The following is a 20,880-nucleotide window of genomic DNA, read 5'->3' as shown; positions in this document are numbered from 1 at the left end:
TCCTTAACTGGGAGTGAAATGATTTGCTAGTTGGTCCCAACAATGTCTCCTGCCTCCTTCACTACACATCTACATTCTTGTCACAGTAAATTTTCCACCATTCTGGAGAAGGTTAGGCCCTTTTATATGATGATTCCATTGTTAATAACATCTTTCCCCCAACACTATCTGACAAATTACTGTCCATTTTTAAGCCTCAGTTTAAAAGCAATTTCTCTGTTTTACATACCTTTCTCCTTTACTAATGATGAGCTCTTACTCATCTTTGATTCCAGAATTATCAGCCGGTCAGTAAATGTGTTTTTCATAAGTTGATAAATATTGGATGACTAAATCCAGTGATTATCAACGTCTTAGAAACACCCCCCTTCTTTTATGTAGAACCCATTTTCCAATAAAGTCACACACAGAAACTTAACACACAAAATACCTGTAAGCAGAACATATGCAGCAAGACTGAGTATAGCAGAGGCACCTGGGGTGGCTCAGATGGTTAAGCCTCTGCTTTTGGCTCAGGTCATAATCTTAGGGTGCTGGGATGGAGCCCCATATCGGGGCTCTCCGCTCAGCGGTGAGTCTGCTTCTTCCTCTCCCTCTGTGATTTCTCTTGCTTTTGCTCTTTCTAAAATAAAATAAAATCTTTTGAAAAAGAGAAAGAAAAAAGACTGAGTATAGCAAAAGCCCATGGAATCAAGGATGGGAAGAGAGCAGGAACCCAATCCAAGGGCAGTATCCCTCAGACCTTTGCTCAACCCCTTAGGGACTCATAGAAGATCTAATGAGCTTAAAATAAAGCCACAGATAACAACAACAACAAAAAATGTTAAAGTAGTCAATCTGATGGTTAATGTGCAAATTGCAGAAACACAGAGACCATTCCTAGATGGTGTGTAATCTAAGTCTGTCTAGAAAGAAGCAAGCCTTCTTAAGTTATCATTTGGTAAGAAATCCTACATATCTGATTTGGCCCATTCAAGCACCATAATTTTGAATATAATATAAAGGTAGTGTCCCTGAATTAGAATACATAAAACAATTTCAAAAAACCTTAACTCATGACTTTTATGAAGATAATAAAAAGATTACTTGGAAACTATTAATCCCACACTATGGCATGAAAATCACAATATATTTTATTATATGATTAAGACTGTGTAAAAAAAAAAAAACTAGAAAGGATATATGTACTTGGGACGTATTCTTCCAGTTCCTCTGCATTTAGGAACCAAGGAAACCAGTTAACCAATGGGACTAAAGAATTGTCTTTTAAACTGAACACAGAATTTTCCACATGGGACAGAAATGTAGGGTATGTGACATACCACCAACTGCAGTAGCTTAGCTGACATTGTGGTTTAACCATTGCACACCAGACAACATGCATGCTGACTGTCTAAACCTGCACAGTTTATTTCCAATACAGATATCTCAGTATCAACCCAGATTTATTACATCAGAGGCTCTACATGGGAAAAGCCTCAGAATCCGCATTTTTAAATAGATGTCCCCAAGAAACTCTGATCTGTTCCCAAAAGATTCTGATCCGATTTGAAGATAGTGAAGTTCCCTGGATTGGTCTTGTTGTGATTCACCGGGTACAAGAAGCTAGGTTTTAGAATGACTAATACAAGCTACATTTGCATTTGGCTGAGACTCCCTTTGTTCTCATATAGCCTTTCTTTCACTCAAATGGTGACCATAAGGCAAGATTGAGGGCAAGTGCTCATTTTTGAAACGGCTGTGATTTCATAGGGACCAACCTCTTATGTTTAAAACTTAACCTGGGTTTAAACAACACGGTCTCCAAGAGCTGGAACTATTATTTCTACTCTGTTATCTCTGAGCTCATGTGATTCTCAAGGTTGGACTTTTAGTGTTTTCCCATGTAGAAACACCTTAAAAATGCTACCTACCATTTTTCCATTGAGCTGAAATTGATTTCTGTATCTCATCCCTCCCCACATGTGGCATGATACTACCTGCTTGGCCTTCCACTGTTGCTCAGCTCAGCACTAAGAGACAACATGTTGGTGCATAATTACAGCCAAACTAGCAAATGGAATAATATCTGTTCATTTTAACAACATTAATTGTGGTTTTAAGTAATTAAAGTGGTACACATTATTTGCAGACATTTTGGGAAAAATATAGAAAAGTTTATAATTTCAACACTAACAGGAGAGCAGCTCCCATCCCCATTTATGTTTTTCTTGTGATTCTGTACATGTGTTAGCACTTGAATTTTTTACATGGTGTCATGGAAATGTTTCCATGTTACTTAATATTTTTCTTTAATGTTATTTTCATAATATTCTTTTTAATGACTATATAATTTTCCATCATGTGAATGTACTCTAATTTTTAAGCAAGTCCCTGTCACTTTTTAAAATTTAGATTTTTTCTGGTATTTTTCTAATAAAGATCATACCGAAGTTAGTATCCTTCTACATAACCTTTTTTGTATATATATATATATATATATATATATATATATACATATATATATATATAAAATCTATATTATGCATAATATAGATTGTTATCTACTCTTTCTAGAGTAAATTTTTAGAAGCAGAATATCTGCAGGAGACAAAGTGGTTGGCGTTCTGAAGGTTTTTAAAATATATATATTGCCAAGTAACTCTCCAGAAAAAATGGTATCAATTTACCTTTGACAGACAGAATTATAGCTGTTTGTTTTTATTTATCTTCTCCCTCACTAATGCTAAATGTTGTAATTAAAATTTTGACAGCTGCTTTAACTGTCACATCTTAATTACTGGTGCAAGTAAGAGATTTTTATTTTATTTTTTTTTTTTAAAGATTTTATTTATTTATTTGACAGAGAGAAATCACAAGTAAACAGAGAGGCAGACAGAGAGGAGGAAGCAGGCTCCCTGCTGAGCAGAAAGCCCGATGTGGGGCTCGAACCCAGGACCTGGGATCATGACCTGAGCCGAAGGCAGCGGCTTAACCCACTGAGCCACCCAGGCGCCCCGCAAGTAAGAGATTTTTAAATGACCATTTGTCTACCTTCTTTTGAGAGTTACTTTTCATGTCCTCTCCCTACTGCTACTTTTCTATTAGCATAAATAATCTTTTATATGAATTCTTAACCATTCTTTACATATGTAGGATAGCAATAAGGAACATGATATTACCCTCTATTTATTCAAATATTTTATTTCCTAAGTAATTAGACTCAAAGAGTCATACGCTTATACAAATGCTTATACATATGCTTATACTGGAGCCAGTATTAACCATTATACCCTTTTCTCTCCTCCCAACCAAGCTGTGGCCGATAGGCAGTAAGTTTTTTGTTTTGTTTTTTGACTGAATTATAGTCATTTCCCCTCAAATTTTTTATTTTGAAAAGTTCCAGTCTAACCGAGAAATTGCCAGAACAGTTTAATGAATACCTCTATGTCCTTCACCTAGATTCACCAATTATTTGCTACCTTTGCTTTATCTCGCAAAAGGAGATACTTTTAAGCAGTTTTGTAAGAGCTTATGTAGGTCTCTGATCTTGAGGTCATAGACCTATTGTAGACAGAATCAAAGGTGAATTTAGCAAATATTTTTCAGAGTCCTATGTTGCAACCAGCACAAAGCCACCTTCGGCAAAGAGGTGAAGAATAGGCTTACCATCGTTTAGTAAATGAGTATGTCTTAGCTCAAACCTGGTGTGTTATCTTTTCTTGCCTCCATGGTGATGAAGAGTTGCTTTTACTATGTGGGAATGGAGGACATAATGTCCAGCTTTTGTATAAGAATTAATTTGAATCTCTTCTCCAGGTGCAAATTCCTCACCATATTATTCCCTTCTGTGATGTTTAAGGCCCTTGCCATCCCCATCCCCAGTTAATGAAGGATTGTTCTCCATAAATAAGATTTACAGAGCACTTGAAATTCAATTAAAAACAGGATATAGATTAACAAACATATGAACAAAAAAACCCTCATATGAACAAATAGATAAAATATGATATCCCCAAAGGGGTTTCTGTGTAAATTTTGTTACCTAGATGAGCTTTATATTTATAATATTTATCGCTACAAAAATCTAGATTTTGCTACTTCTCAAGCTGTTTCAGCAAACAATAAATGTTATACTACTTGACTCAAGTATAAAAAATATTTAGTTTATGATTTTCGCCTTCTGCATATACTTATTCTTTCAGACTTTTCCAGATACGATTTGAGGTTAGTGAAGTTCCCTGGATGGGCCTTGTTCTGAGTCACCAGGTACGTCCCTAGTGTCTGCTAACTAAACTGGAAATGTGTTTTATTGGTTCTAAGGAGAACCCATGACAGAGTTTAATTAGGTCAACAATAACACTGGGAAAATAATTAAAATTAAATGGTATGTGTAATACAGTTGACTCTTGAACAATGCAGAGGTTAGTAGTCCAGACCCCCACACAATAGAAAAATCCAAGTTTAACTTCTGACTCCCTAAAAACTTAATTACTAACAGCCTACCGCTCACCAAAACCCTTACTGACAGCATAAACAATCAATTAGCACATATTTGATATATTATATGTGTTATATGCTGTATTTTTACAATAAAATAAGCTGAAGAAAATATTACCAAGAATATAATAACAAAAAGAAAATACATTTACAGTACTGTAAAAGATCTGCATATAAGTAGACCTGCTTAGTCCAAATCAGGATTGTTCAGGAGTCAACTGTACTGTTCCATTCATCTAAAACTACAGTATCATCATCCTAGAACTCATAATAAATGATGTGTGGAACTTACAGGGCTTGAGCCTCTAAGAATATAAGATCTGTGAGCTTCATTCCCAGATGTGCTCCTTATCATTGCATTATTTAACCTTCCTAAACTATTTTCTCACTAGAAAAATCAACCTGTAAAATGTTCTCATCTTTATTAAAGAAACTCTAGTACTCATGGATCAAAAGTATTCTAATAATTTTTCCTGGAAATGTAATACTTTATTCTAAAGGGTTTCCAGAAACTGAAAGTAAACATGTAAACAGAGCACATGAATCAAAATGTGAATAATCTCTTTTAATAAAAACCGAACATGACATCAACAGATATAGAAGGGATTTATGCATTTAGTAGGAGGAGGTTGAACTAGATGACCTTTAAAGTTCCACTAAACACTTAAACTCCTTAATTCACAAACATCTTATTGGGTCATCACTTTGTGTTAGACCATGTGTGAAGTGGTAGAAATAAAATACAGTAATTTCAGTTAAGAAAAAAGCAATTAAGTTCCTCATGTTTTCTTCATGTACCATGGCACCCTGAAGGACAGCATCAAGGACAGTTATGGGCTAAATGATGAAGACCCATCCATCTCGATGTCAAATTAAAATGCAGTTGGACATTTATTTTATTTCTTATCCAGGATCGAAATCCCAAATTCATCATTTTCCTCTCTGGCAGAAATAAGAAATATTTATTTATTTATTAAAGATTTTATTTATTTGTTGGACAGAGATGTGAGAGAGGGAACACAAGCAGGGTGAGTGGGAGAGGGAGAAGCAGGCTTCCCACTGAGCAGGGAGCCCAATGCAGGACTCGATCCCAGCACCCTGGGATCATAACCTGAGCTGAAGGCAGACGCTTCACGGCTAAGGCACCCAGGCTTCCCTGGCAGAAATATTTAAAAACCATGTGCTTTTGTGGCAAAATTTTCAGATTCATGTCCATTTTATGACTTAATTTACCTATTCGTTCATTCAACGAGGGATTATGCTGAAATGTCTAACCCAATTAAATTAAAACACACAATTAAAACTTGAAGAATAAGAGGGCATGGCATTAGATGGAGAAAAGCATCATGAGGAAGTCAGCAGAAGTTAAGGAAAGAAGAAACAAAAAAATTTTTAAGATAAATATACAATAAAAGTCATTTTTAAAAAGTTCATTATTTATAAGAACATCTCCTAAATTAAGAAAGAAGTATAGTTTAAAAGTGAAAGAACTATGAGAAAAGAGTTAAAGAAAGGAGAAACTACAATAAAACAAAAAATAGATTTAAAATAAAATGTATTTCAAAATTCACCTATTATTTCAGGAAAGGCTTCTAAACAAAGTGAATGTAAAGATATATAGGTAAGCGCAAAGAAAAAGAAATTGGAAGTGATGACACTATCAATATTTGACAAGGCAAAATTCATTTCCAAAAGCATGAAATACGTTTTTTAAAAAGGACATTATATAATGATATACTTGGAAATTAATAATTAAAAGATGACTCACTAATTCCCCATTAGGTCAATGTTATAGAAAAAAGAAAGAGGACTCACCCTAAACCCCCAAAAAACTAACTAATTCAAAATTAAGAAAGACCTTTCCAAAGCCCCTAGAACAAAGGAAGTAAAAACTGAAAGGAAAATTTTTTTTGTCTTAAAAAAAAAAAAGAAAAAAAATGGAGGGTAAGAGGGAGAATAGTCCACTGAAAAGCTATACTTTAAAGATGAACAAAGTTATATAAGCACAGGAGAGAGCGTATGTATAGATCTGTTTTATTCAACAAAATTGGCATTTTGATTCCACTGGCAAAGGATACTTTAATAGCTGATCCCAGCCTAACTGGATATCCATCCACAAGAAAATAAAAGTAGGCCTTCTCTGTAACATGTTAAAATAAATTATAGGTTAAATAAATAAAATAAAAAAATAAAAATATTTGAAGAAACTTTTAAAACTTACCTGTAGAATTCTGCGGTAGGTAAGACATTCTTATGTAGGGCAGGAAATACCATGTAACTGAGTTCTGGCCTAAAGGAATACACCCAATGACATAAACAACTATGTTAGAGATAGGGATCCACTGTTATTTTGGGGATAGAAACAAGAACTCTGAGAGCCCAGAGAAAAATTCCTGGTGCTATGTCCTATGGTGGGAATTAGGGAAGGGTTTACAGAAGGAACACCCTGGAGTGGTATCTTCAAGGACGAAGGGGACTCTTCTAGGCAGTACAGGTAAAAGCACAAACTAATTAAAGGCTCTGGATTTCTGATACTAGTGAAAATCCAGTGCAATCCAAAGGCAGCGAATGACTGTAAACATTAGAAAGGGACCGATTTGTGAAAGAGATTATGTGCAAAGCTACAAAGTTTTAATTCAATGTCAAATAGGCCTTAAGTAGGAGAAAGACATCATTGCTTAATCTTTTAAAAGGTAACTTTCTGGAGAATAAATGTGCAAAAGAATGGTTGTAAAGGGGGAGACTAAGAAACTGTTAAAGAGCCGAAACTGGAAAAAATTAACTCAAGATATCATAAGAACATAAAAGTGCTATAAGAATGACCATTTTTATTTTATTTTTTTAAAATTTATTTATTTGACAGACAGAGATCACAAATAGGCAGAGAGACAGGCAGAGGCTGAGGAAGAAGCAGGCTCCCTGCCTAGCAGAAGTCCCGATGCGGGGCTCAATCCCAGGACCCTGAGATCATGACCTGAGCCAAAGGCAGAGGCTTTAACCCACTGAGCCACCCAGGCACCCCAGAATGGCCATTTTAAAAAAAAAGATTTTATTTATTTGACACAAACAGAGAGAAAGAGAACAGCAGGCAGAAGGAGAAGCAGTGTCTCCTGCTGAGCAGAGAGCCTGATGCAGGACTTGATCCCAGGACCCTGGGATCATGACCTGAACTGAAGACAGATGCTTAACCCACTGAGCCACCCAGGTGCCCCAAGAATGGGTGCCCCAAGAATTAATGTAGAAGAGGGTTTAGAGAGAGATTGGACATGAGAATTAAAGAAAAAAGTAGAAGCTGAGAAGGACCCCAAATTTTCTAGATTAGGAAACTAGAGGCTAATGATGCCTCTGACTGGGATAAGAAACATAGAAGATGCAATAGGTTTTGATAAGAAGGTAATTAGCTCAATCTTAGGCTAATGAGAGAGACCTAAATGGATGTGTTCAGTATGAATTGAAAACATTGATATGAAGGTCGGGGCCAAAGTTTTAGATTAGGCTATCACCAACCTATTGATGGTCATTGAAGCTACGGTGATTGTCAAATCAACCAAGGAGAAAATATACTCACTTATAGAGTGAGAAAGGATGGTCTGGCTAAGACTGCTAATTGCCTACCTCAACATGCATTCTGCTTCTCCTTATTAATAGAATCCTAATTTTAATTAGTACAGAATTGTATTAATCTTGTATTGCCAAAGTGTCACAACCTCTTCTGAAAACTAGGTACGTCCATGTGACTAAGCTGTGGCTGATGACACATAAGTAAAAATGCTATATGGAACATTTCAGAAAGTTCCTTAAAAGGGAGAAGATACTGCATTTCCCTTCTGTCTTTCCTCCATCTTCCAGATTGCCACAGGCCATGGTGTTTGATAGAACGAGGTAAACCTGAAGATGAAAGCCTTTTACTAGGATGCTGGTTTCTGGAAGACACTAAGAGGACATATTACTATAGACTTCTTATGAACAAGAAATAAGTTTCTACCTTATTTAAGGCACATGCATCAAACCTCATCCCAACTGATAAAAATGAGTACTAATGTTACTATAATGAGAAACCCCTACACTTAAGGAGCCATTTAAGAAGGCACTGCCAGTTAAAAAGACCAAAAAAGGTGAGACAAATGAGAATAGTCTACTAAAAACCAAGAAAAAAATGCAGATTGAAGAGGTAGGGTGGGAACCAAAGCAGCCAGATTTTAAAAGAAGTCAAGCAGGAGGAGGCCTGAATGAAATTTAGAACTATGAAGTTCTTGTTGACTTTTTTTTTTCTTGACTTTAAAAAGAGAAATTTCAAGACAGTAGTAACCAAATGAAACTCAAATTAAAGTGGGCTTCCATCAGGAATGAGAGTCAGAGAAGCTAAATTAATATTTAATTTCAAGAATAAGGGAAATAAAGCAACAGGTTAAAGGTAAAATGTAAAAAAAGAGATGTTTGGTGTCTCTTCTTGCGATAGACACCAAAAATATATCTCCAATGATCACGATCCTGTTAATATTGGCTTCTGTTTATTAAATGAAAAGAGGTTACCCATTCTTTGCCAAGAGACTCAAAGCCTTCAACATAAATGAGAGATGAATGGCCTTTCACATTCCAAGTCACTTTCATTTGGGGATCCAACTCTGTCCCTAATGGTGTGACACTCTGGAAAGTAAAATATTCCTACTCCCAACTCAAATTCTGTGGAGGCATATGTGTGAGTAGTAAATGGGGCAGGCATAGAGATAACATGGAATTAATTCCCAGGCCTGAAATAAATGAAACTTCTGTTAATTCTGAAGTTCTTATCCAGCTATTCAAAGATTTGGAGATGTATTTGTTTCAAGGATTTTAATTTTTTTTAAAGATTTTATTTATTTATTTATTTATTTATTTATTTATTTATTTATTTATGAGAGAAAGAGAGTACAAGCAAGGGGAGCAGCAGGCAGAGGGAGAAGCAGGCTCCCTGCCGAGCAGGACCCCAGGATCAGGACCTGAGCTGAAGGCAGAGGCTTAATCTATTGAGCCACCCAGGCAAACCTATCAAGGATTTTCAGTTGCACATAAGGAAATGCAAGAATGCTGGGGCTTCCTATGTGACTCATTTGCAAGTCCATCTTCTTCTCTGCCCCGCCAGCTCTGGCCTCTATCCCTAGGCGGCCTGCTTGCTTCCTTCTTTTTTTCTTCTCTAGGATAAAGGATGCAGTTAAACTGGGGTGAAGACCATGAAAATGAGAACGATGTACCAGGAGCCCAGTGTGGTTGGACTATTTTAATCTATTTTAATACGTTTTCAAGTGTCAATAGCAGGTAGTTCTCACTAACAAGAAATATGAGTTAAAAATTAGGGACAGGAGCCAACGTCAGAGATGCAACATACATCAAATAAAATATTGATCAATGTAAATATATTGAATTTATGAATTCAATACATACTAGCTGTGTTTTTTGAATACTTGAAAATATTTAAAGGATTTTAAATGCATTTTTTTCCTGCCATGTGTTTTTGAAGGAAATTCATCAAACTGGGGAAAAAATTAATTGTGCATTGTGGTCTTCACTGAAAAATTAAGGAACAGATTTCTCTTTCTATTTGGAAAGAATGCTCCTCCTGCCTTCCTGGATTTGCTTGCTAACTGAAGAGATGGATGTACTTTGTAATTTGTTAAGTTCCTCTACGAAGGCTAGCCATCGTTCAATTCAGTGATCTGTAACTTAAAATACTTGCTTCAGGGGTACCTGGGTGGCTTAGTCATTAAGCATCTGCGTTAGGCTCAGATCATGATCCCAGAGTCCTGCATCAGGGCTCCCTACTCAGGGAAGCCTGCTTCTCCCTCCCCCACTTCTCCTGCTTGTGTTCTCTCTCTTACTGTTTCTTTCTCTGTGTGTGTGTGTGTGTGTGTGTGTGTGTGTGTGTGTGTGTGTCAAATAAATAAATAAAATCTCTAAACAAAAGGGCGCCTATGTGGCTCAGTGGGTTAGGCCACTGCCTTCAGCTCAGGTCATGATCTCAGGGTCCAGGGATCGAGTTCCTCATCGGGCTCTCTGCTCTGCAGGGAGCCTGCTTCCCTCTCTCTCTCTCTCTCTCTGCCTGCCTCTCCATCTACTTGTGATCTCTCTCTGTCAAATAAATAAATAAAATCTTTAAAAAAATCTCTAAAAACATTGGCTTCAACCCATTCAAACAAAATGGATGAAAAACTTTTTACAATGGCTTTATGACTTTGAGTGGTGTGGGGAGAGAAGTGTTCAAAACAACACCCATAAGGGTTATAGAGAGGAGCATCAGTTGGACTCCTTCTTCCTGGTTGTACTGAATGTTCCTCGGTGTAGCCTTATAGAAATTTGAAAACCCAGAGAGCTACTTTCAGAAAAAAACTAACATAATTTTATTTTTTAAAGCAGTAATATGTCTCAGTTACATCTAGATACAGTACAAAGAATAATAAAATAGCACCCATGAATTTCTTAGTAGATTGTAAAAAATCTTAACTTCTTTATCTTCCTCATTTTTCCCTCTATTTCACTAAACAAAAAAAGCAGATTACTCTCCTTCCAGTTCTATTGGGTCACCAGGGGCCGGATTTTCATGCGAACAGCCCTGAGGGAATAATCCGCACCCCTGAAGGGGACCCAGACCACTCCATTCTCAATCTCATAAGGACTATTGTTCCTTGGATCATAGGAGCCCCCAGGATAGTAGATGCCATTGAGATTGGCCGCTTGACAGCTGTTGTACCACCAGCCTCCTCCGTAGACTTCTGCGCAGTTCTCTTCCCACGGGTCTCTGTCCCTGTCATAGGTGCTGAACTGCATGTCCGCGTGTGACGTATACTCTGCTCCTTCCTCTGCAGAGCCCTCAATCAAAGCATCACCTGCTGTGCCCTCATAGGAAGAGACCTGCAGGGTATAGCCTTCTGCCTCAGAGCCTACCCTCAAGTGATATTCTGCATAAGCCTGGTTTCCAGCCCAGTCCTCTAATTCAACCCGAAGGACAGAGCCCCTCAGAGTTAGTAAGTGGAGGTATTCATTGCCTAGCCAGAATTCTCCTTCCCCCTTGTCATCCAGGTTGCCGAAACCTTTCTTGTAGTCTTGCCAGGTCCGGTTAAAATTCACTGATCCATCCATTCTTTGCTGGATCAAAAGCCATCCTCCCAAACTGGTCTCTTGATCACAATAAACAGAAAAAATCTTACTGGATCCCGGTAGCTTGATATTGAAAATACCACTTTGGGCACCTGAAGGATGTGTTTGGAGGACATCATCACAGTCTAAAAAAAAAATTAAGCTGGTTGGAAGAAGTTATTCTCATTTAACTTTACAAAGATAGGCATGGCCCAGGTTAAAGGAAGGCAGATACTGGCTTCCTTTTCCTTTTTTCCTTTCATCCATCCTTCCTTCCTTCCCTCCCTCCATGGGGAAAGAGTGCACTTACACTGGGTTGAAACTTATGTAAGTGAGTGACATTTATACCTACAAATCACAGAGGGGATTTTCCTCAATGGATTTGAAATTTTACTTGCAGTGTACTGACAACAGCAAGTAACCAGCAAAGATATCTAAGCATCACTTAGTGCTAATGTAACTTGTTTTTAACCTGATCTAAATGTCAACTGAGACACACACTAAAAATATGATTAATAAGTTGGGTGGCAATTCCAAGAGCACACATTTTGAGTGGTGAAAGAATTTGGTTAAACAAACTTTAAATCGAGTTTCAGAGGGATTCATTCATTCATTTAACACGTGTTTATTGAGTGATGATTCTCTGCACTGTTAGGCATTTAGGAATACAGAGATGAACATGAGAGACAAAGTCCCCGCCCTCATGGAACTTACAGTCTAGTGCCCAAACACACACAAAAAAAGGTATAATTTCTGGAAAGTGTAATAGAGGGCTAGGAAAGAGGTTCAAGGCGCTAGGGGAGGCATTGCAAGAATAGTGAACTTAGTCTAGGGGATGAGGGAAGGCTTCCCCAAAGGTGAAGTGTGGATACCTCTGGCAGAGCGAACTTTAGCATGGCCTCTTTTGGTGGTATATCCTCCCTTGAGGGTTTCATGTTCCTCTTCAGTTCCGGCCTCACCTGCCACTTTATAGCTCTTGCTTTCAAACACGGAGTCTCCTCTGTTGAAAGTTGTACTACTGCTTGAAAATTGTTTGCTGTGACTTGAAGTTTTACCACTGGAAGGGAACTCAGGTACCCTGAAGTGTGTGAATATGTCCGATTCTGAGTCCAAAGCATGGGTCCTACTATCAGACTCTCTGTGTGAGGGTGAAAGCCCACCTGGAAATATGTTTCTAGTTGAGGAAGTGCCAAAGAAACTCTCCAGATCAGGGTGCCTAGAATGGAGATCATCTAGGTTACCAGCAAAAGAATGGGGTAAATCACCACAGTCAGAACCATCTTCAGAGTTTACCACTTCTTTGGTCACTTCTTTGCGACCATCAGGACCTATAACAGTCTTAGTAACAGTTTTAGAGCATGAATGACGAGTGGTGGTACCGCTTCCAGAGGTGACCCTCTCACTACCAATAAGAAGCTCTTTATCTCCTTTAGAAGTGACCAGTTTACCTGTGTGGAACTCTTTCTTTGTCCCTGGAGTTACACTTCCTGACACCTCTTCAAATTTGCCCCAGTCTGGGTTGGTAGGCCTGGAGTTCCCATGCCCTACACTATCTGGCCTAAAGCTTCCAGACTCAGAACTTCCAGGGCTCCAAGGACCAGTACTGCCAGTACCAGTGCTCCCAGCATTCCAAGAGCCAGTGCTCACAGAGCTCCCAGAGCTCCAAGAGCTGCTGCTGGTCGTCCCAGTGCTCCCAGAGCTCCAACTGCCATCACTGCCAGGCCCGGTGCTCCCAGGGTTCCAAGTGCCAGAACTTTCCGGCGTGGAGCTGCCAGAGTTCCAAGTGCCAGAACTTCCAGGTCCAGAGCTCCCAGGGTTCCAAGTGCCAGAACTTCCAGGTCCAGAGCTCCCAGGGTTCCAAGTGCCAGAACTTCCTGGTGTGGAGCTCCCGGGGTTCCAAGTGCCAGAACTTCCTGGTGTGGAGCTCCCAGGGTTCCAAGTGCCAGAACTTCCTGGTGTGGAGCTCCCAGGGTTCCTGGGGTTTTCAGGCACTGATCCTGTTCCATGAGATGCAGTGTCTCCTCGGGTATTCCCATCTCTACCAGACCCCTCAAATGCTATTTTCATCTGTTGCATTTCCATGAGTGCCCTCCACTCTGGAGGGGCATTCTTAAGCTGGCTCTTGAAGTCCCCAGGAAGCGTATTTGGAGCTCTGCTCATTTTCAGCTGTGGTAATTGTTGTCTGCTTTTAGGTGGAAGTAAGTCTTTGGCAATGACTTGTTCAAGTTGCTTCTGTTGATCTTCATAGTACTTTAGATCTGTCCTACGTTCTAAAGCCCTACTGCATGACCCTTGACAAGATCGGATCTTAATATCAATGTCCACCTAAGAGAGGGGGAGAAAGAGAAAGAAAAGAGGTTGATATAAAGAAGTCATGCCTGTTCATTTCTAAGCACTTAATTTATTTTTCGGAAACTAGATTCATTTCTTTGAGGTGGAGACCTACCAACCAATACTCTACTTTTTTTAAAGATGTATTTATTTATTTATTTGACAGAGATCACAAGCAGGCAGAGAGGCAGGCAGAGAGATAGGGGGAAGCAGGCTCCCCGCCGAGCAGAGACCCCCAACGCGGGCTCCATCCCAGGACCCTAGGACCACGACCCGAGCCTAAGGCAGAGGCTCTAACCCCCTGAGCCACCCAGGTGCTCCCAGTACTCTATTTTTCATTTATGTCATACCCTCAGTGGAAGAGATGTGAGGTATTTTAAGGTTAGCCTGGAGAAGAAGTAGGAGCTATTTGAATTCATCTTAGTCTTAAAACATATCAGTAAGATGCTATTCCCTCCAAAAGGAAACACTGATGACTTGACTCTTAGTGAGACTGAAATTGAAGATCCAGAGGCACAGTGGTGTCAGAGCTTGAATAAGACAAGCAGGAACTTAATATTTGCTTTTGAAATTTACTATGTATCCTTGGAAAGTTTGCTTAATATCATTGAACTTTTCTTCTTCATTTGTAGAGTGGGGGTAAAAAATACCTCCTCTGTAGGTGGATAATGGATATAACGTTTTGCTCTACATATAGTATGTCTTTAGTGAATGACTGTTGCCTTCCTTTTCCTGCTATTCAAAAACAAGGAAATCTGGTGTCAAAGTCAAACACTCACTTACCTCCAGTCGTTTCATATCTACCAGCTGATCCCTGACATTTTTCTGTAGAAGGCGGATTTGCTGTACTTGTTCTATGACTTTGCGCCTCAGGATCTCAATTTTGCTTCTCAGATCTTCTGTCACTTGGCTATATGTATTATCATTATCTGAAAAAAGCGAGAGTGAAGGAGCTGCTAAGTGACTTGCTTTCATAGCCAGCAAAAGAAAGAAATTTACTTATAAACATCTGTTTCCTTTTAATAGCAATTCGTTCTCTGGACATTTTATTTATGAGTTCCAAATCTATTAGGCATTCGATGTTTGGACAGTGTCGTGTCCTTTAGTCACCCATAGCTGTCAGTTAAGATGCTCTACTAGCTATTAGTAATCTAAATAAATGCAGAAGAAATGTCTTTGGAATTTTAAAGTTATAATCAGGAGATTAAATTCGATCACATTTCAATTATTTCATCATTTCCTTAACCAAGGGACTTAAACATAATTTAAACAATGTGTTAACATACTTAAACATATTCTTGAATTTTCATACAGAAAAGCTTTCTTTCCTACGTATATTTTTGAAATTATTCCTAAGGTGTTTTTTGTGGGGTTTTTTTGTTTTGTTTTTTGTTTTTGTCAACAGGATCACTCACTTGCTATTACTGTTGTACTGTTGACTTTACATTAGTTAAGTATCTCCTAAAGATATAGAGTCAAAGCAGGCTTCAGGAAATAGGGCCTCCCTAAACGTGCTTCCCATGCCCAGAGTAAATCCGATGTTTCCTAGTCCTAATGAGGCTTAGTCATAGTCCTATGAGAAATAGAGAACATAGCTCTATATTTTAAATGGAAAAACAGAACAAAACAAAACAGAAACAGCTTGGTGGAGTCTGTGGAAGGAACTCTTAATCCATCACGTGAAATAGCTGTGTGTCTTTGGGTAAGTCTCTTGATCTCTGTTTCCCCCCTCCTCTGTAAGACAGAAACACTACCTCCTCAAAAGGTTATGCTCATCTTCTTTTCAGTATACACTCTTAAAAGAAGAACACACTTAAATTCTAGTCTTCAATACAAAATTCTGACTTACTTTGTGACATTAAACAATTCTAAGCCCCAAACTTTTTAATGTTACTTTTATAAAAAGCAATCCCCTCCTTAAAATTCAGGGACATCCTAAAGGCATGTGTTTCTATCTTAAGTACTGTGGAATAAAATTGGAAGTTGCTATAAGAAGACAGCATGTTTATTTAGGGCCTTTGTTGTTTTGTTGTGCGCTATAAAGTCAAAGTACCAAATATGTAATGCTTACTGTTAGCGCTGGCAAAATCCCCTCTCACAAGTTCCATTATATTCCCTGTCAATGAACTGGAGTCCTTATTGTTCTTCTGATAGTCAAATAGTGAATTTCTGAGCTTATTTATTCTGTTTGTAAAATCTTGATTGACTTCATCGATTAACCCTTTCATCCTGCAGCCAGAAGGGCATTTGTAGTTCTGGAAGTGAAGAGGAAAAAGTATATTAAAAGTCTTTATCTTGGATATAGTACAATTTTGAAGGTTTCCATGCAGCCCCCACTGTCCCTCCCTCCTCCAATATCCTCAGATCATCTATTGACTTAAGAGTAGTTTGAGAGGACCAGTTAGAAGTCATAGAGAAATTTTGTAACACAGGTCCACTTAACCATAAATTAAGCCCCACCAAATCTTGAGGCTATAACACTCAGGTTTCTGGGATTTATCTGAACATGCAACTAAAATCCAAACTATTAATCTCACTAATGACCCAGAGTTTGGGAGGTAATTTAAATAGTGCTCTCAGGGTGAGGTTGCTTTCCATTTGTCTTCTTGATTTTGACATGTAATGAGTTATTAGATTATTCCTATTGGAAGAGTTTTCTTGACCTACTGGGTCAGCCCTTGCACAATTCTAGCACCACGGGGAAGGATTCTCCCATTCCCTCTGCCCCTCCTCCCGCTGCTCACCCAGTCTTCATCAGCGCAGAAGGGCCAGTCTGTCTCCTTGCAGGTAGATTGCTGTCTTTCCACAATTCTTGGGCCACGTGCAACTGCTCCTTCGGCTATAAATTCACTTTCCTTGACATCGGTGGTCTTTATGGATTCATTTTAACACAAAAAACAGAACAACATTAGGTGGATAAGAAGATACAGGCATACCTGCAAACCCCAAGGAAAGGGAGAGCTCTCACAGAGATTAAGAGCCCCAGCTTTGGGGCCTCTGCAAGCTTCAGCTTTCTGACATTTTGACTGAAAATCCTAATAGGTATTTTATGGAGTTGTACGAGTTAAAGGAGATAAGGTATACACATTTTAAAATTTACCTTTTCATTTTCAGTAATGTCTGGAGATAGAAAAGTAATTGCAAAAGTCAGAGTTCTTTCTCTTGTAATTTCTGTTTCAGTAGGAAAAAACCTATACTATGTTAGCTTAATTTCTCCCTCCTTCAAGTTTCTAATCTGATCTGATGGGTCCATAATTTGAGCAAGTACATCAAGGGCACAAATGTGGCCAGATCAGACTGGGAAATGCTTTTGAGGTTATTCACTCACATAATAATTTCCTCTTATTTACAATGCAAAAGAGTAGACAGCAAAATAATGATCCATGACTGACAACTTTTTTTGAACACCTTCTAATTAGAAATACAGATTATTTTAAAAATTTCTATTGTGACCTAGGAAGTGAAATAGGACATAAAAAATAGTCTTCCAACAAGACTTTGTATCCTAATAAATCAAGATGGGTTTTAAGTTTTAGCTATTTTTATTTTGTACTACTAACTTACAGAGATTTTGCTATGACTATTTTAATCTCAGATAGTTTATTATTATTATTTTTTTAAGTAATCTCTGTGCCCAGTATGCGGCTCAAAATCACAACCTCAAGATCAGGAGTCGCATGCTTTACGAACTGAGCCTTCAGAAGCTTCCTTGGATAGTTTATTCTTATAATTAGCTAATATTTGCTGTCTCTTAAAAAAAAAGTACCCTAATGATAATAACAATCTTCAAGGGCAGTTATTATTCAAGCAATCAAGGGCAGTTTATTTAAAAGAATAAGTACAATCTCTTTAAGAAATAAAATATGAATTATGAAATAATATGAAATATGAAATAAAATTATGAATTCTAACATATTTCAGAATAAAATGGCACAACAATAAAAACAGACAAAAGCTAAATATTTACTGAAAACTTATGCATTATCCAAATAGTTAGCAAATAATGTTAGTCTTATTTTCCATAAAACTTTTTTTACTTATTAGTTTATTCTAAAGAAGAAAAGTAAGTTAGAAACCCTCTTTAGCTTTTTTGCTCTAGTAGTAGGGCTTATGAGTGGTGAAGGGAAAGAAATAAATTGGAATAATTCATAGCCTGAAAGTAACTGAGTTTCTTAAACATATGTGTCATGTTTTATAAGATCTAAGTGTTTCAAAAGCCTGTTGAATGAAGTCCGTCTCCTTTCCATAGGCCTCTGGAGTCAGACTTTAGAAACTGTTGCAATATTTAGTAATTATTTTAAAAGATTACTTCCTGGTTGCCTGGGTGGCTCAGTTGGTTAAGCAACTGCCTTCGGCTCAGGTGATGATCCCAGAGTCCTAGGATCCATTCCCGCATTTGGCTCCCAGCTTCGTCTCGTGGGGAGTCTGCTTCTCCCTCTGACCTTCTCCCCTCTCATGCTCTCTCTCACTCTCTCTCTCTCAAATAAATAAATAAAATCTTTAAAAAAAAAGATTACTTCCCAAAAAGAATATTGCCTTCTCAATTAATCTCTCCTGACTATGTAATATGTAATAAAATATATTATGCTATATGTTTTAAAGACAACTAATTTGCTTTTCTTTAAAAACACACACACACACACAAAAACAACCATTCAGAAAAACTACATTAAGCCACTGTTCTGTGTATTATGGACAACTAGCAATAAATTAATAATGAGTTTTTTAAAATTCTTAGCAAAAGAATGTTTTGTTTCGTTAACTAGCATGAACTACTCCGAGGCTTTATTGGAACAAAGATGGTAGAGATTTCTTCCTGTAAAACAAACAATGTTCTAAGGCTGAAACACAGATGCCAAAGCTTTCCCTGTGAATTTCTATACTTTTGTCCAGCTAAGTGTCCCTTTTACTTGTGCTGTGTCAGGCTCATCTAGGAACTTGCCTCCGGGGCCTAGAGCTTATAAACCTCACAGTGTGTGAGGACATAGATAAGATTCACTCAACACTAGAGACAAAGCAAGAAGAGAAAATAAAGGCGACCATACCCAGACCGTGCCCACCACACTCAGGACCAGGCAAAAGATCTTCACAGAAAACATCTTTTCGAAGGCTGGAGCTGGCTCTTGAGCACTCCAGCTCAAAGAGAGCAAGACTGCCTCCACTCCTAGTGCCTAGCCTATTTAAATTTGCAAGGAGGTTTGATTAATCATTATCTTTGTCCTGTGCAGACAGTCAATCTGTGCTCTCCAACCCTTGCTTCTTTTTCAGGTTGGTGTCCCAGAAGTTCTTGCTCAATTCCCCCAAGCTTGTTTGCTTTCGATAAGCTGTTGCAAAGGCAGCAGCAATTCCAGGATGATCTCACATTTCAGGAACAGGATGACTTTAGAAAAGGCAAAACACAGGAAGACAGACCTCTGCTTGAGTACTTGGGACAATATGGAGAGAGGCTGAGGCAGGCTGGCAGCAGCCCACTGCAAACGGATTTATCAAATGATATTGCACTTCATATAGGAATTATGGTTGGAGCGCAGGACTTTTAAAAAATGACTGTGGTGGGGGCACCTGGGTGGCTCAGTAGGCTGAGTGTTGCACTCTTGATTTCCACTCAAGTCCGCTCAAGTTGCTCAAGACCACCACTTGTCCTGGGATGGAGTCCTGCTTCTTCTGGGTGGGGGTGAAGGGTCCCCCACTCAGTGGGGAGTCTACTTCTCCCTCTCTGTCTACCTCTCCCCCCTGCCTGCTCACTCTCCCTCTAAATAAATAAATAAATAAATAAACTCTCTTTTTTTTATTTTTTTAAAAGATTTTATTTATTTATTTGACAGAAAGAGATCACAAGTAGGCAGAGAGGCAGGCAGAGAGAGAGGGGGAAACAGGCTCCCTGCTGAGCAGAGACCCCCCATATGGGACTCAATCCCAGGACCCTGAGATCATGACCTGAGCCGAAGGCAGAGGCTTAACCCACTGAGGCACCCAGGCGCCCCTAAACTCTTAAATAAAGAAATAACTCTTTAAAAAAATGACTGTGGTGATAGGCTGACCCTGAAGTCTTTCTTGACATTACCTGAACAAATTCTTTTCCTCTACCCAAAATTGTTAAGACAGTAGCCCCTGGAGCCAAGCATTTTAGGTTCATAATCTCAGGTACACCACTTCCCAAATCTGGCTTTTGGAAAAATTACATGTTTTTATGAAGAGTAAATGAGTTAATCCATCTAAAGCCCTCAGATCAGTGATTGCCACATAGTAAATACTCAGTAAATGTTAACATTTATTAGAGAACAGAAAGTGCCATGAAAAATACCATTTCTTTTCGGTGTCTGTACCTTTGGACATGCCAGTTTACTTTCCCTGCTCTTCATCTTCATATGAAAATTTTCCTTGTCTAGATCTAGCAAACAAAAAACCAGGGTGCCCAGTTAAATTTGCATTTTGGATAAACAACAAATATATTTTAGTCTAAGTATGTCCCATGCAATATATGGGACATACTTAGACTAAAAAATATTTGTTGTTTATCCAAAATGCATATTTAACTGGGCATCTTATAATTTGCCTGGCGAACCTACCTTGACTCAAATTCTTCTTCCTACATGAAGTCAATTCTGATAACAGTAATAGCTAATATTTATTGAGTGTTTTCCCAGTACCAGGCACTTTGCTAGACACTTTACATCATACCTGATTCCATCCCTCCAATTAAAAGCCATCTCTTGTCCTTCCATACTTCTATAGACCAGGTACCAGTCATGGCATTTACCATTGTAGGAGTGTTGTCCATCTGCTTCACTAGATCACAGACTTGAGAACTGACGCATTTTATTGGTCTTTATGTTGTCCCAAAAGGCACGGGCCCTCACTGAGCAAGAAAACATGAGTGTGGAGTTGACCAACTGCCTCCTCAGGCATTGTAGGGATGGAAAGCTTGCTATAAATGGATGAAAGCTGCGTACAAAGTAG

General features: G+C 38.4%; 1 protein-coding gene across 1 annotated transcript; it reads right to left on the bottom strand.

Moving 5' to 3' along the window:
• Positions 1-10,862: 10,862 nt before the first annotated feature.
• On the bottom strand, positions 10,863-19,118 carry FGA (fibrinogen alpha chain). Its single transcript, XM_047717847.1, has 6 exons — positions 18,966-19,118; positions 16,665-16,790; positions 15,992-16,175; positions 14,704-14,849; positions 12,462-13,914; positions 10,863-11,735 (listed from the first exon to the last, which is right to left on the bottom strand). The coding sequence occupies exons 1-6, from the start codon at positions 19,017-19,019 to the stop codon at positions 11,026-11,028; spliced, it is 2,673 nt and encodes an 890-aa protein (XP_047573803.1). The 5' UTR covers positions 19,020-19,118; the 3' UTR covers positions 10,863-11,025.
• Between the last annotated feature and the right edge of the window lie 1,762 nt (positions 19,119-20,880).

The sequence above is a fragment of the Lutra lutra genome, chromosome 2 (assembly GCF_902655055.1).
Source record: "Lutra lutra chromosome 2, mLutLut1.2, whole genome shotgun sequence".
NCBI classification, from domain to species: Eukaryota; Metazoa; Chordata; class Mammalia; order Carnivora; family Mustelidae; genus Lutra; species Lutra lutra.
This window is presented reverse-complemented; position numbering and strand designations above follow the sequence as displayed.